Source organism: Olea europaea, chromosome 10, assembly GCF_002742605.1.
Source record: "Olea europaea var. sylvestris chromosome 10, O_europaea_v1, whole genome shotgun sequence".
Classification (NCBI taxonomy): Eukaryota; Viridiplantae; Streptophyta; class Magnoliopsida; order Lamiales; family Oleaceae; genus Olea; species Olea europaea.
Window position 1 is genome coordinate 35,568,175 of NC_036246.1, and position 13,284 is coordinate 35,581,458.

The window sequence follows — 13,284 nt, forward strand, 5'->3', positions numbered from 1 at the left end:
TGCAAATCACGTCGGTCAAGTAAATCGCACTAGACAAGCTCTGTGCGACAGGCTCGACCGAAAAAGTGTTGGTAGGGGAAATTGAACTCGTGACCAAAGACATCCGCGCTCACCTACTCCACCAACTCGATCACCCCATGAGGAGTGCTCCACAATTTTGTTGGCAGCATTTGATATGGACGATAGGCGATAGTTTTACTACTGATTTTAACAACACTTAAAACAAGAAATGACACAGATTTTTACAACTCATTCAATGTCAAAAAAATTATACATTTTTTTTAATGTATGAATAGCATAATTCCTATTACTATAAATGCATTATAATGTGTACCTACTCAGACCATTCACTATATATTAAACAAAAGTATCTAGAAAAGTTAGACAAGATGTCATCATATATTTCAATATGTCGATTGTTGCAGTGTTTCATCAGCAATATCTTCATAGAAATATACTTTACTTTATTTAAGCAATTAAATTAAAATATTTTCTAGACCTGAGTTTCGAGTCCTTCTAAATTCAATTGTTTTGAATGCATAATTTCAAGCTAGAATCCAATGCTTATCACATACTCTGTACTTATCCCATAAATGCACGACTTCACTAAGAAAGTGGTTTTGAACTTTATAAATTTCACAAATAATATAAAAGGTCAAGAAGACATTTTGATTGGGTAATTAACACAAAACATCCTTATGTTTCAATGTTATTGTGTAAAACATTCACCTTTCATTTTTTGATATTTCATCCCTATTTTTATTGCGAAAATTGTCATTTTCATCCAATTTCTTAATAGAAAAATGGAAATAACGGATATATCATCATATTTAAATAAAACCATAAAAAAGAAAAAAAAAATTAAAGAACAAATTGTATTTGTACTCCCAAACTTTTTTAAAAAATTGCAAATGAGTTCAAATAAATTATTGAAAGGATAGTTAGCACAAAATGTTCCTACCTTTCAATTTTATTATGCTAAACGATCCTATGCTTCATTTTTTGGACATTTCACCCTTAATTTCATATTTCATTGTGAAAATCATCATTTTCATCCATTTTTTCAATTAAAAGCTGCAAAATGATGAACATATCTTTTTATTTGAATAAAACAAAAAATAAAGAACAAATTGCAAGTATATTCCCAAATTTTTTTAAAAGGTACAAATAAATCATAAATAACTAATTAAAAAAGAAAGTGATTTTTTTAGTTTTTATATTCATTTATTTATTTGTAATTTTGTTTTGAAAAATTTGGGAGTATAGTTGCAATTGATTTTTTATTTTTCTTTTCTTTATTTTTATTTTATTTAAATTGAATGATATATTCGTCATTTTACAACTTTTAATTGAGAAAGTGAATAAAAATGATGACTTTCACAATAAATGTGAAAATGTCAAAAAAATGAAAGATAGAAATGTTTTACACAATAATATTGAAAAATAGGGACGTTTTCTACTAATTACCCGTTTAATAATTTATTTGGACTCGTATGCAGTTTTTAAAAGAATTTGGGAGTGTAATTACAATTTATTCTTTAATTTGTTCTTTTCTTTCTTTTTTATATATTTAAATAAGATGTATATTTGTCATTTTATATTTTTTTTATTAAGAAATTGAATGAAAATGACTATTTTCGCAATGAAATGTGAAAATAGGAAAAAAATGCCAAAAAAATGAAAGGTATTAACGTTTTGCACAATAATATTGAAAAGTAAGATCGTTTTGTGTTAATTACCCTATTCTGATCCATGAGAGCAATCTCAAAAATATTTAATCAAATGTGAATTTTGTCTCCTTGTCCTCTCATTTTCTTTTTTTTTTTTAAATTAATAAATCATAATGCATAATTTGAAGCTAGAATCCAACGCTTATCTCATATTCTGTACTTATATCCCATAAATGCATGAGTTCACTAAGAAAGTGGTTTTGAACTTTATAAATTTCACAAATAATATAAAAGGTCAAGAAGATCCATGACGATGTCTGCAATCTCAATAATATTTAATCAAATGTGGATTTTGTCTCCTTCTCCTCTCATTTTCTTTTTTTAAATTAATAAATCATGCTTAGTGGAACATTTTAGTATTAGTAAAATAATTAAAGTGCTACCGACTTTTAACTAATGAAATATTATGAGAACAATTTTGTCTCGTCCGATGTCAAAGCGAGAATATGCTACATTTACATTCTAGTTATGCACTTCAACATCACACCTTGAGTGTCGAATCTATATGTCACGTCGCATATATTCTCACTAGATAGATCACTACGAAGAGTTCACATTCAAAATTGAGCAATTCATAATAAGCTTTCCAAAATAATAATAATAATAATAATAAAATGGTATATTGACTTATTTTAGTGGATAGCCAACTCCAACTATCACTTAGGTCTGGTCAAAATTACATTAAAAAAATAATAAATAGTCAAGTTAGTTCCATCCAGTCCTTAATTTCAAATTTTATCATTTTACATTCATGAGTTACACACATCCTCATACTTGATATTTATTCTCTCCCTCGGTGTTATTTTTAAATGTTGCTCTCAAAATCAGTTTTTGCCTTTTCGCTTAAGTTCAGTTAGATCAAATCAATAAAATCAACTAATTAGACACATAAATATTCTCCTTTATTTTTCAGTGTCTCAGTCTTCATGTGCTCACCAAGCAACTCAAATCCACTAGTGATCTAAATTTCCAAATTTTAGTTTTCAAGGATTAGTCGGCTATGTTCATTTTCTGTTTGATTCACGTACTTTTATCCCTATTAAGAACTCGTGTTCTTTGTCTTTCGTCATTACAAGATAATTATGCAATGTCTTCATTGAAATCTTTTATAGGGTAACTTTCGTTCATATACATATGGCATTTTTTCCCATCTTTTACCGTGATTAGCACCATTTTTTATTATTATTATTATTTTTTTGGGGACAAGTATTGAGATCTAGGCATAGAGTGTCAATACCTACTTTTTATATATAACCAAAGTTGTTTCACATATATAATTCAGGTACAGAATGAATACATATCCATCTAATCATCTTTATCAATTCAATCACCCCCAAACTATTTTTGCACGTTGATTAAGTAATTGATGTGTTTGATTATAGGTATTTTAGGATAATGTATAATCTAGTACTAACAACTCAAAGAATCTATCCTACTCCACAATAATTTCCATACCTAAATAATAATTTGAATCACTACGCGTTCAATAATAGGGTCATACATGGATAAGCAATATGTGAAAATAAGCATAAGTAACCTCCTCATCTTGTCACATACCATAAATCAAGCCAGATTCATATATAAAATCATTATTAGCTGACAACACTATCCAATTAAGTAACATACAAGTACATTTTTTAAATTTTCTCTATTTTTCAAATTTTTAAATTTTTTGCGAATTTTCAATTTTTAAATTTTGTAAATATTTTAAAGCAATAAAAACGTACAAAAACAAATAAAAAGTTGACTTACAAAGTGGTTAAAAATGGAATTAAATTTGTAGGTAACACCAACTTTATAAATTTGTGGAATTGAAGGAAAACTTCAATAAGTGATCTCACTGCTTCTAATGTTAAAGTCGCTAAGGAATATCCGAAACCTTTACTCCAGGAAAGGTGAACTAAAAGGAAATTGACATGTGCATAGGCTTTTTACTTGAGTTAGACTGGATATACAGTCTGGTGCACAACCCCCTCACATGAAAAGAGACCACCATTAATGAAAAAATGGTAGACCCCTTATTTTGAGGGGCTTTACATCGTGGTGTCTAAAGCATGATGCACACCAAGAAACTCTCTTTTTATTTTTCCAATTGGTTTCTATACGTTGATGCTCCTTGTGGAAATTAGGATAAATGCCATTAGTGGTAAATGTACTATTCTTTTAGTACCAATTGGTACTTGGTACTTCAATTTTGTCATCACACAACTACATTGAATCGTGTAATTCCATCCACTTTCATTATTTTATTTAGAAAATGAAAATGGATGACGTGAGAATCAATAAACGACGATGTCATTTATTTCACTGAAATTGTACTTATTCCACATCATCAACAAATTGGTAATGATCATTATTTATTAACTGTCACATTAATGATTTTTCTTTAACAAAATTGGACAAAGTTACATTAGTTAAAATTAGTGATAATTACAACAAAAGCCCTAAACCTTTAAAACAGTGAAAGACTTTCCCAAACCTTTCAATCGTTGCAGTCGACACCCCTAACATTTTCAACCGTGGCATATGAAGCCCTTTTGGATGGTTTATATCCATTTTTCTGTCAATTGACCAAGAAAATAAAATTGATTTTCTTTGACTAATTAAGTAGAGGGTAAAATGGTGAATTTATAATATTACCATATAAAATAATTGAATAATTAAAATACCATAAAAAAGGAAAAGAAAAAAAATAACCCTTCTTCCGAAACCAAGCCAAAAAAGCCCACCCCCCCACTCTGTTGACCTATAGTTGACTTCATCCTCAATGTTTTGATCATAACAAACAAGATTAATATTATTTCTAATAATTTATTTTGAAAGATGACAGTTTAATGTTAAAATTAATGAAGCATTATTTATTAGACTTGAAATGAAGATCAAAGTGAAAGTTAAGCATTCAAGTCAAATCATTCGAGACGAGAGTTTAAAAGATAAACTCCAAAAAAGATCAAGATCAAAAGTATGAGAGACGGCATCAAAAAAGATCAAGATGAGAAATTTAATAGCCAAGCGCCAAATATGAAAGAAACTTCGAAGCAAGATCAAAGAATAAGCTTTCTAGATCATATGTAAATGTATAACACTTTAATCTTTAGTAATGAATGACAATAAGCTAAAAAATTATTTTGTGCACAAAAAGTCATTTTCACTATCATTTGCATAAAATATTTTAATCTAAACTAAGATTGATTTCCCAAAGTCATATTTGAACTTAGATCACAATTCTAAAGAAAAAGTCAATGGTCAACTGGATGTCCGGTTGAGCAAGTGGACGTTCGGTTACCCAACGGTCAAATTTTTTAACCGTTCTGACTTCTGATATACAACGGCTAATTTGTTGTCCGGTTCACAAGCGGACATCGGATTGGGTCGTCCGGTTGACAAGGGCAAAACTTTTCCCTTTTGATTATTATAAATGTCACTTCACTTTCATTCATCACAACAACTAGAAGAAAGCTTTTTTGTGAAAAATCTTCTTTGAGCTTATATTTTTACATTCATTTCATTTGTTTCTTCATAGGAAAAACTTTGATTATTGAATCAAACTTCTTGAATCATTTCTCTCATCAAAGTTTTTCATCTTTCTTTGTTCTTAACTTATTTATAGCAGTCTTAAAACAGATATATATTTTCGAAAAGGATCTTTATACTTATATTGTATAAATCTTTCTATTTCTTTATATTGAAAACTTTGATTGATTGAATCAAATTTGTAAAATTATCATATTCATCAAAATTTCACATTTCTCTCTTAATGCTTAATTTATTACAATCATTCATTAAAAGTGAGATATTTCTTGAGTAGATTTTTTGACCTTACTTCTTCTTCTTATTATTATTAAAATACTTTAATTGATTGAATCTAATTTTTAATTATCATATTAATAAAAAAAAATTCATTTAACATTTGAGCTATTATTTATTACTATTCATTGAAGTGTTAGTCTCTCTTAGTATATAATTTGTTTTGTATTATTTATCAAGAGATGATTTTATTGTAAAATCACTTTAATAAAGTGTGAGTCATGTTGAAATTCCTTAAAGATCAACATTATACAATGATCGGTGCTACATGTTGTAAGTCATCGTGTTAGTCATATTAAGGTCCCGTAAAACTTAACAGTGTGGATCATGTTGAGGTATCGTAAAACTCAACACTGTATAAGGATGTGTACTCATTGTTTGTAAGTAACCAGAATCATTGTAAAGAATTGGATTGCACCATAACTCAATCAATATAGTGAAAAGATCTTGCTCGTGCCGAAAAACTTGGCAATGGAGGACGTAGATAATTGTTAGAGATCAAACCTCGACAATTATATTGTTTGCATCATCTCTCCCTTTTACTTATTGCTTTATATTGCCCTTATTATTTGAATTTATCTATTTAGTCTTTACTTGCTTTCATATTTGTGTATATGTATGTAATTGTCTCATTTGCAAATATTTTGATTTATTTTAGAATTAGTTTTCGAAGAATTTTTAATAACCAATTCACCCTGGTCAGTCATTTTTGGGCTTCCATACTCCAAAATTTGCTATTTGTACACTAATTTTTGACACTTACATTGTTGTCAAATATCAATTGGATGAAAAAACTGTTTAAAATTTAAATTGTCAAATAAGATAATGACACGACGGCCCTTCACAGCTGCCACCATCCCTTAAACCACCAAACATCACCCATCAAAAATCAAACACGACAAAAAAACCAAAAAGCAAAAATCGTGGTCTCAGTCCTGTAGCTTGGAGGCAAGGCAAATTTATTAACCATCGGATTCTAAAGCTCTACCGTTTTGGACAATCAATATTTTCTCTTCATTAATTTTCAGGCTGGGGCAGGTGTTTGAAGTTTTGAAAATGTAAAATTCAAGGTCGCTGTAATTTTTAGCCTCTCAACGTTGAAGATGTAAAGTTCTTCATTATAATGGAGGTGATGGTGTTGGTGTAGGTGTAGATTGGACTATCATTAGTGGTGGTTGGATAGCTTTGGTGTAGATGAGATTATCATTGGTGGTGGTTGTGGAGGAAATGAGGGAAGAAATTGTGAGTTTTGAGTGAGTGTTGGTATTTGGATCTATTTTTGGGGCGATTGTGGCTAAACCATTACTACTGAGTGATTGAGTGTTTTTTTGAAAAATGAAAATGAGTGGAATAGTATTTTTTTTTTTTTAAAAAATGAGTGGTTGAAAAAGTAAGAAAAGCTTTTGTTTACATGTAATATTATTTTATGAAAGATTGTGTGGTTGAAAATATGAGAGAGAAAAATAAAATGTAATGAAATGTAAATTAATTGAGGCCAAACATGAGCTTTATCAGTTCCATGTTCAACAGTAATTGACACGAGAGAAATTGTCATCCCAAAAATAGTGAAATCTCGTTGCATCTTGATGAAGCCCATCTCTTGATCTAAACTCATGATTGGGCTTAGGGTTCTGCTGCAAAACTGGGGGAAGGGGGGGGGCAAGGATTAGATCCAGGGCCGAGGTGGCGCGATCTCAGCCCTGGATCTAATCCTGGGAGAAACGGCAAAATCCTTGGATCTAATGGAATTATTTAGGGAAATTTGCAAAAAATGGCGGTGAAAAAAGCAGCCGTTGATGGTGGGGTGGGGTGGGTGGATTTGAGAAGAAGAAGGTTTTTTTTTTCTTTTTATTTTGTTATTTAATTATTTAAATTCTTTAATGTTCAAAATTTAAAATTTGGTCAAAATTAATTTTTTGGATCAACTGACGACAAACCAGATGGAAACCATCCAAAATGACTTCACATACAATGGTTAAAAAGGGTAGGAGTAATAGCTGTAATGATCGAAAGATTTGGAAAAAAAAAAAACTGTTAATATTTCAAAGATTTGTGACTTTTGCTGCAATTATCGCTTAAAATTAAATTAAAGTGAAGTTACTGAATTGACCAAAATTGAGGTATGGTTATTTGATTGAAACTAATGTAAAGTATAATTACCTCGAATGAAATTTAAAATGTCAAATAGTAAAGATTACACGTATACATAGATTTTTACATTTTCCTATTTGGAATTTCACACTTTTCTTCGAAACAATAAATATAATTTTATGTCACACTTAGCTGACCTTAGTCTGTGGTCCCACAACGGCCCATATGTAGGTGCTTGTTCGGTAAGAATTTTGATAATTGATTATTTAACCGTTAAAAATAAAATGATTTCTACCTGTGAGAGAAGAATTCAAAAATGATGACTGTAATAGTGAAATGACGATCAAAAATTGATTTTAATTTGCTTTTTAGTTGTACCAAATAAGCTCTAGGTCACTCTCTGACCTGAATGAGATTCACACGTGAACCATGCAACCTGTTGTTTTCAAGGAGACTTAGATTCTCACCAAAGGCATTGCCAAAGATGCTTTAATTCTTGTTCATGAAAGAAAATGATGGCAGGCATTTGTTAGCTTGAGAGATAGGTACACTGCAGTAGTTATTCGATGTATCCGTTTGTTATTGAAACATTAACTCGTTCTTTGAGAATAAAAAATTACAGAAAATTAATGTTTGAAATGACAAATTGTCACATAAGATATCATGTAGGACGATTACTGTAGTCAATGACTACAAATAGCATTATCCTTTGAGATAATCTTAAAATCAATTAGTATTACTTGTGAAAAGAATCAATATATAAGATCTAGTCTCTTTACAACCAATCTTCATTCTATAAAGCTAGAAAAAATCTATACACAAGATCTAGCACTTTCACATTAGATTTTTCTTCTATTCTACCAGTGAAGATGAAAAAATCAGAAACAAACGAAAGAAGTCTTCTTCTCGTGTTGCATGATGAATATACATACTATGCTATGCATTGTAAGGGCCACGGGAAGCATGTTCCAAGAGATTGATCAACTGTAACTTGAATATAAATGAGCAAGGTTTTTAGCTTATGATCTTCCCAGAGATTTACCGACTGTAATTTCTCAATATTTTGAAGCTTCTCGACAATCACTGCATGGTACATGAGACGGTAGGGATTCATCTGAAAACCGTTCATCAGCATCTTATCATTTCTATTGATGATTGGCGTCCTTTGAAGGTCTATGTTGTTGGATGACTAAAACTGAACCACTAACATCATAGTCTGAAGATGCCAACAAATCCCCTACCTTACCTAGCTCAGGGCATTCTTCCCAATCACTCATACCCGTTGTTAAAATTGAGTGATCTCGACCACCCTTTCCAACAATAAACAGTGAATACATGTCTGCCATGTCCCTCAGGGCAGATGCTGTATCGGCACCATTTTCCACGTGTTTCTCTACGTATCCCACTTGACCAGTCGTTACATACCTAAAATTCACAATTAATGGCATAATGATACGAATAATAATGATTATAATTTGAAGCACTTCTAATGTTAGTATAACGCAAAGGGAAACACGCTTGTTAAGCCATTAAAATAAGATGCCTTGCCCTACCTATTGTAGAAATCGGTCAGGAAGGCACTGTCTATGTTGCTTTCTGTCTCGTGATCTGATATTGCCATCAAAACATCCTCTTTGTTCTGGGCAATATTTACCCCCATAGTTTGCCTTCTTTCAGATGTATGGAGGAACCTAATAACTGTGAGGTTTATGTGATGGTGCATTCCAAGTCTTCTACTGAATCCCAATGCCTCACGATCATCTGGTCCACCAAAAAATAAAGTTGCAATATGGTGCAATGATTCAGAACTAGATGTACGCGAACCAGCAGCTGTGAGTCCACGGTCAATGAGAATGGCAACCGAACATGAGGCGTGTCGAAGCACTTTTTGATTAGTAATCCTTATGCCCTCCTTGCCACTTTCCAGCTTTCCATCAATTCTCTGGTGTTTGTGGAAAGGAAGGATAATAATAGAAGCTCTTATCTCTTTAGCATATTCACACACATCTGCATACATGGTTGTATAGGGAGAAACAACTTTGACTTGATGAATCATCACTCCAGATTCAGCACTAAAGATATCCACTGCCTCATTGATTTCCACCACATCATTACCGCCATAATCATCATCATCACTAATTTCGTCTTCTTCTTTTTGATGATACATTAAATTGGTTTTGTTTTTCTCAGGAAGCTCGATAAGGTGCATCAAATAAGGACTTACAGAAACATTTTCAGGCCCCTTAGATGCTGCAATCAGTCCCGCCATGGTTGCCACAGATCGTGGACCATGCACACATGCTATTAGTCGCAACTCACTCTCTGGATTTTGTGATTCAAAAGCTATATGCCTATAACCTAGGATATCACTTTCTCTTTTTACCATGAAAGCTAGTAGTGGCCCCCAAATCAAAGAATTGATTACGACTGCTGCCAACATCAAATTATAGAATGTATTGCTGGACATGACCTGCATCAACCATTTCATATCTAGAATTTACGTGATCTAATAATGTGATAATCAATGTAAAGGAGGAGAAGAATTTAAGGATTCAATTCAGGATTTTAAATTGAGAAAAATATTAATATTGATGCATGGAAAGTTTGCTGAACTTGAACATGAAAGTGAAATGTTAGATTCTGCAGAAATAAGGGGAATCAAACTATTAACATAGTCACATGAAGAGATTACAGGTGACTTCAAAAAAATAAAAAATAAAAAAAATATTGGTTTACATTCTGTTCAAGTTGCAAGAAAAAAAAATTGAAATTAAAACATGATGCAATGAGATGTTGGCAGAGAACTTTTGATGTACATTTCCCCCTAATAAGCACTCTGCATCAGAAAAAAGCACTTACTTTATTCTCTAAGCCAATGGTCAAAGTCAGCAAGTCAACATGGCCCTTCAAGTTCATTAAGAAAGCAAGAAGAACCCCCTCATTTAGTGGAATCTTTAGGTGAACGCAAGCAGCAAGTGTGCCAGTAATTTTTCCACCAATGCTCAACAAGATAACTATGACAACTATGGCAAAGTTACTGAAACTGTTTATAAAAGTAACATCTGCCCTGAATCCAGAGTAGCCAAAGTAGATTGGGAGTATGAAGTTGTTAACCGAGTATGAGAGTTTAATCAAGAGCGTCCGAGCAGCTTTGCCTCCTCTAGGAAACATCGATCCAATGATTAAACAAGCTATTATGCTGCTGAAACCCATAGTTTCAAGTGCTGTAGCAGCAACAATAACAATTGCCAAAAGACCAAGGATTTCAGTGTTTTTGAGATATTTCTGATTCCTATTCCTCCGGTTCAGCCAATTGGTGACATATATATTGAGAACTATTACTGCTACAACAATAAGGAAATAGAGAATGCCCAACATGATCCATAAGAAGAAGTCGTATTTATGTTTGTTTCTTGAAATTACGATCAACAAAAATACAGCATAGACATCACCAATCAATGAGGAAGATATGGCCAACCGCCCAATATCTGAACTTGCAAACTTGAGTTCAGCAGCCAAACGAACCACAATAGGTGATGCTGTGTTAGCTAAGATCACAGCTATTGTTAAGGCCATCATGACTGCAGAACCATGTGCTCCAGTCTCTTCGTATATAAAGGAGGTAACAGCTATGGCAAAGATTGTACAAACAAAGCAGCTTCCTCCAGCAATAATGCTTGCGACACGCAAGTTGCGCTTTATATAAGGAAAATCCATCTCAAGCCCAATCAGAAACATGATAATGATTCTAGCATATAGTGCCATGGTTTCATAGTAATCTATAGCAAAATTTTGAAAGAAGAACTTTTTGACTTTATCAATATGTGACAACCCAGAGGGACCTAGCACGAACCCTGCCTGAGTTACAAAGCCAAAGCAAAATAACAGACGTGAGAGGGAAGAAAGTGTACATACAAACACGACATCTTTCATATTTTCAGAGCAGATACAATAAGTTCAGATTAATCTGGTATTATAAGGAAAGAAATGCTAGCTGAAAAGGCAGATATTAGAAAAAATAAAACCGAAATTTAAAAATAAAAATACATGATTTAGATTTTTGTATCCTGTAATCCTCATCAACGTTAAATTATAACATATTTTCACCTTTCTTTAATTTCTTAATTTTCTCTTTATTAATTAAAAATTCCTAGAATAATCTTGCATGCTTCATTCATTCATCGGTTAATTTTTTTTTCTCCACATAGACATAGCATTCATTCAAGAAAATCTGATAGAATATTCACCAATTGGTTATGCATACTTACAAGAATTTGAGCGACGGGTCCGGGTTGGCCTAAGGGCTTCAACAAAAGCTGAAAAAAGTGGGAGATCACAAGAAGGCATGAAATCTGGGTGCCCATTGTGAGAACAGGATTGAATAGTTCCCCACTAGGACAGGGCAGACGTATAGAGTCATCCATTATTTCTTCAATAGAATTCAAAGACAGAAAGATAAATCCAGAAACAGAAAAATCAAATCAAGGTATTTCAAAGGCTACCCAGATAAGCAAATCATGATTGGAAGTCGAATTAAGGGTACAAGAGGATGGTAAAAAAGCTGAAAATGGTAGCCTACCTTCCCCCAACCAGCCTCTAAGCCCTTGAACTTTCTGTACGATTTTCTCTATACTGTATTCCGCTTCTACTGTCATATGGGTTGGCCGAAAAGGGAAGAAGCCAAGAAGGTAGTGCAAATGAAAGTTTTGCTCAACTTTCCTAATTCCCATACCTTTGTTTAGCAATGGAAGACCGTGCATGACGGAAACGACACAATTTCAAAGAACATTTAGAGCATGTTTGGTTATGGCGCTAAGCTATGGAAAATGATAATTGCTTTGTTTCCAACCGTCTTTTGGCAAAATAGTAGTATTTCACTATAGTCATCAACCTTCAAAAAAGGAGTTATTAAGTCTCTAAAATTTTATTTTTGCAGTACTTGATTTGCCGTCCATTATGGATGATTAAATCCTTATTTATAGTTAACAAGTCATAATTCTGTGTGTGTCCCCTCAATTATGATTTTGATAAATTCTAATGAATTTAGTGAATTTGAATAGATTTTTATAAATTTGATAAGAATCTTATCAAATATGGTAAAATTTCAAAAGGTTTGGTTCTGTATATATCCAAGTTTGAAATATATCCAAATTTTTAAAATCATTTATTTGTTGTAAAATGTAAGTTTATTATGATTTAGATGTGAATGACAATTATACCATTGCAACCGTAAAATATTACTGTTGTATTCTTGATCTGCCATATAAATATAAGGTTTTGGTTTTTAATGAAACACACACAAATCTATTGAATTCTCTCTGTTTTCTTCTCTTTTCATTATTTTTAGGGAAAATCGCAGCAGCGGTACTAAACATTTCGTTTATTAGCAAACTTTGCCCAAACCTTCATTTTGTGCCAACCAAGGTCTCAAACCTTTCGTAAATATGTAGCTGAAGTCCAGATGGACGGAATCCATCCATTTCACCTTTAGTTGACCAAAGAACTATCTTTGACTCCAATTTGACCATATTAATAAGGGCAAAATAGTAACTTGCATATTATCCCATTAATTAAATAAGTTAAATAGATAAACCATAAATAAATAAATAATGAAAGAAAGAAAATGTGGGCATCATCTTCTTCTGCCCCCCCCCCC

General features: G+C 32.1%; 2 protein-coding genes across 2 annotated transcripts in view; both read right to left on the minus strand.

Moving 5' to 3' along the window:
• LOC111400587 (probable acyl-activating enzyme 1, peroxisomal) overlaps positions 1–8,763 on the minus strand; it is a 17,730-nt gene extending 8,967 nt beyond the window's left edge. Inside the window, exon 1 of the mRNA XM_023027994.1 lies at positions 8,561–8,763. Coding sequence (XP_022883762.1) covers positions 8,561–8,763 — 203 coding nt within the window. The remainder of the gene's footprint in view (positions 1–8,560) is intronic.
• LOC111402009 (cation/H(+) antiporter 2-like) lies at positions 8,381–12,439 on the minus strand. The gene is made up of 4 exons (XM_023030027.1): positions 11,897–12,439; positions 10,488–11,486; positions 9,182–10,098; positions 8,381–9,053 (listed from the first exon to the last, which is right to left on the minus strand). Exons 1-4 carry the CDS (start codon positions 12,050–12,052, stop codon positions 8,774–8,776), a joined length of 2,352 nt encoding a protein of 783 aa, XP_022885795.1. The 5' UTR covers positions 12,053–12,439; the 3' UTR covers positions 8,381–8,773.
• Between the last annotated feature and the right edge of the window lie 845 nt (positions 12,440–13,284).

Bases quoted from the DNA above. Each gene is read 5' to 3' on its own strand.
- LOC111402009 (XM_023030027.1), bottom strand. From the start codon at position 12,052: ATGGATGACTCTATACGTCTGCCCTGTCCTAGTGGGGAACTATTCAAT. The intron at 11,487-11,896 runs GTAAGTATGCAT...TTTGTAACTCAG, and splicing joins GACCCGTCGCTCAAATTCTT to GCAGGGTTCGTGCTAGGTCC. The intron at 10,099-10,487 runs GTAAGTGCTTTT...TGGTTGATGCAG, and splicing joins CCATTGGCTTAGAGAATAAA to GTCATGTCCAGCAATACATT.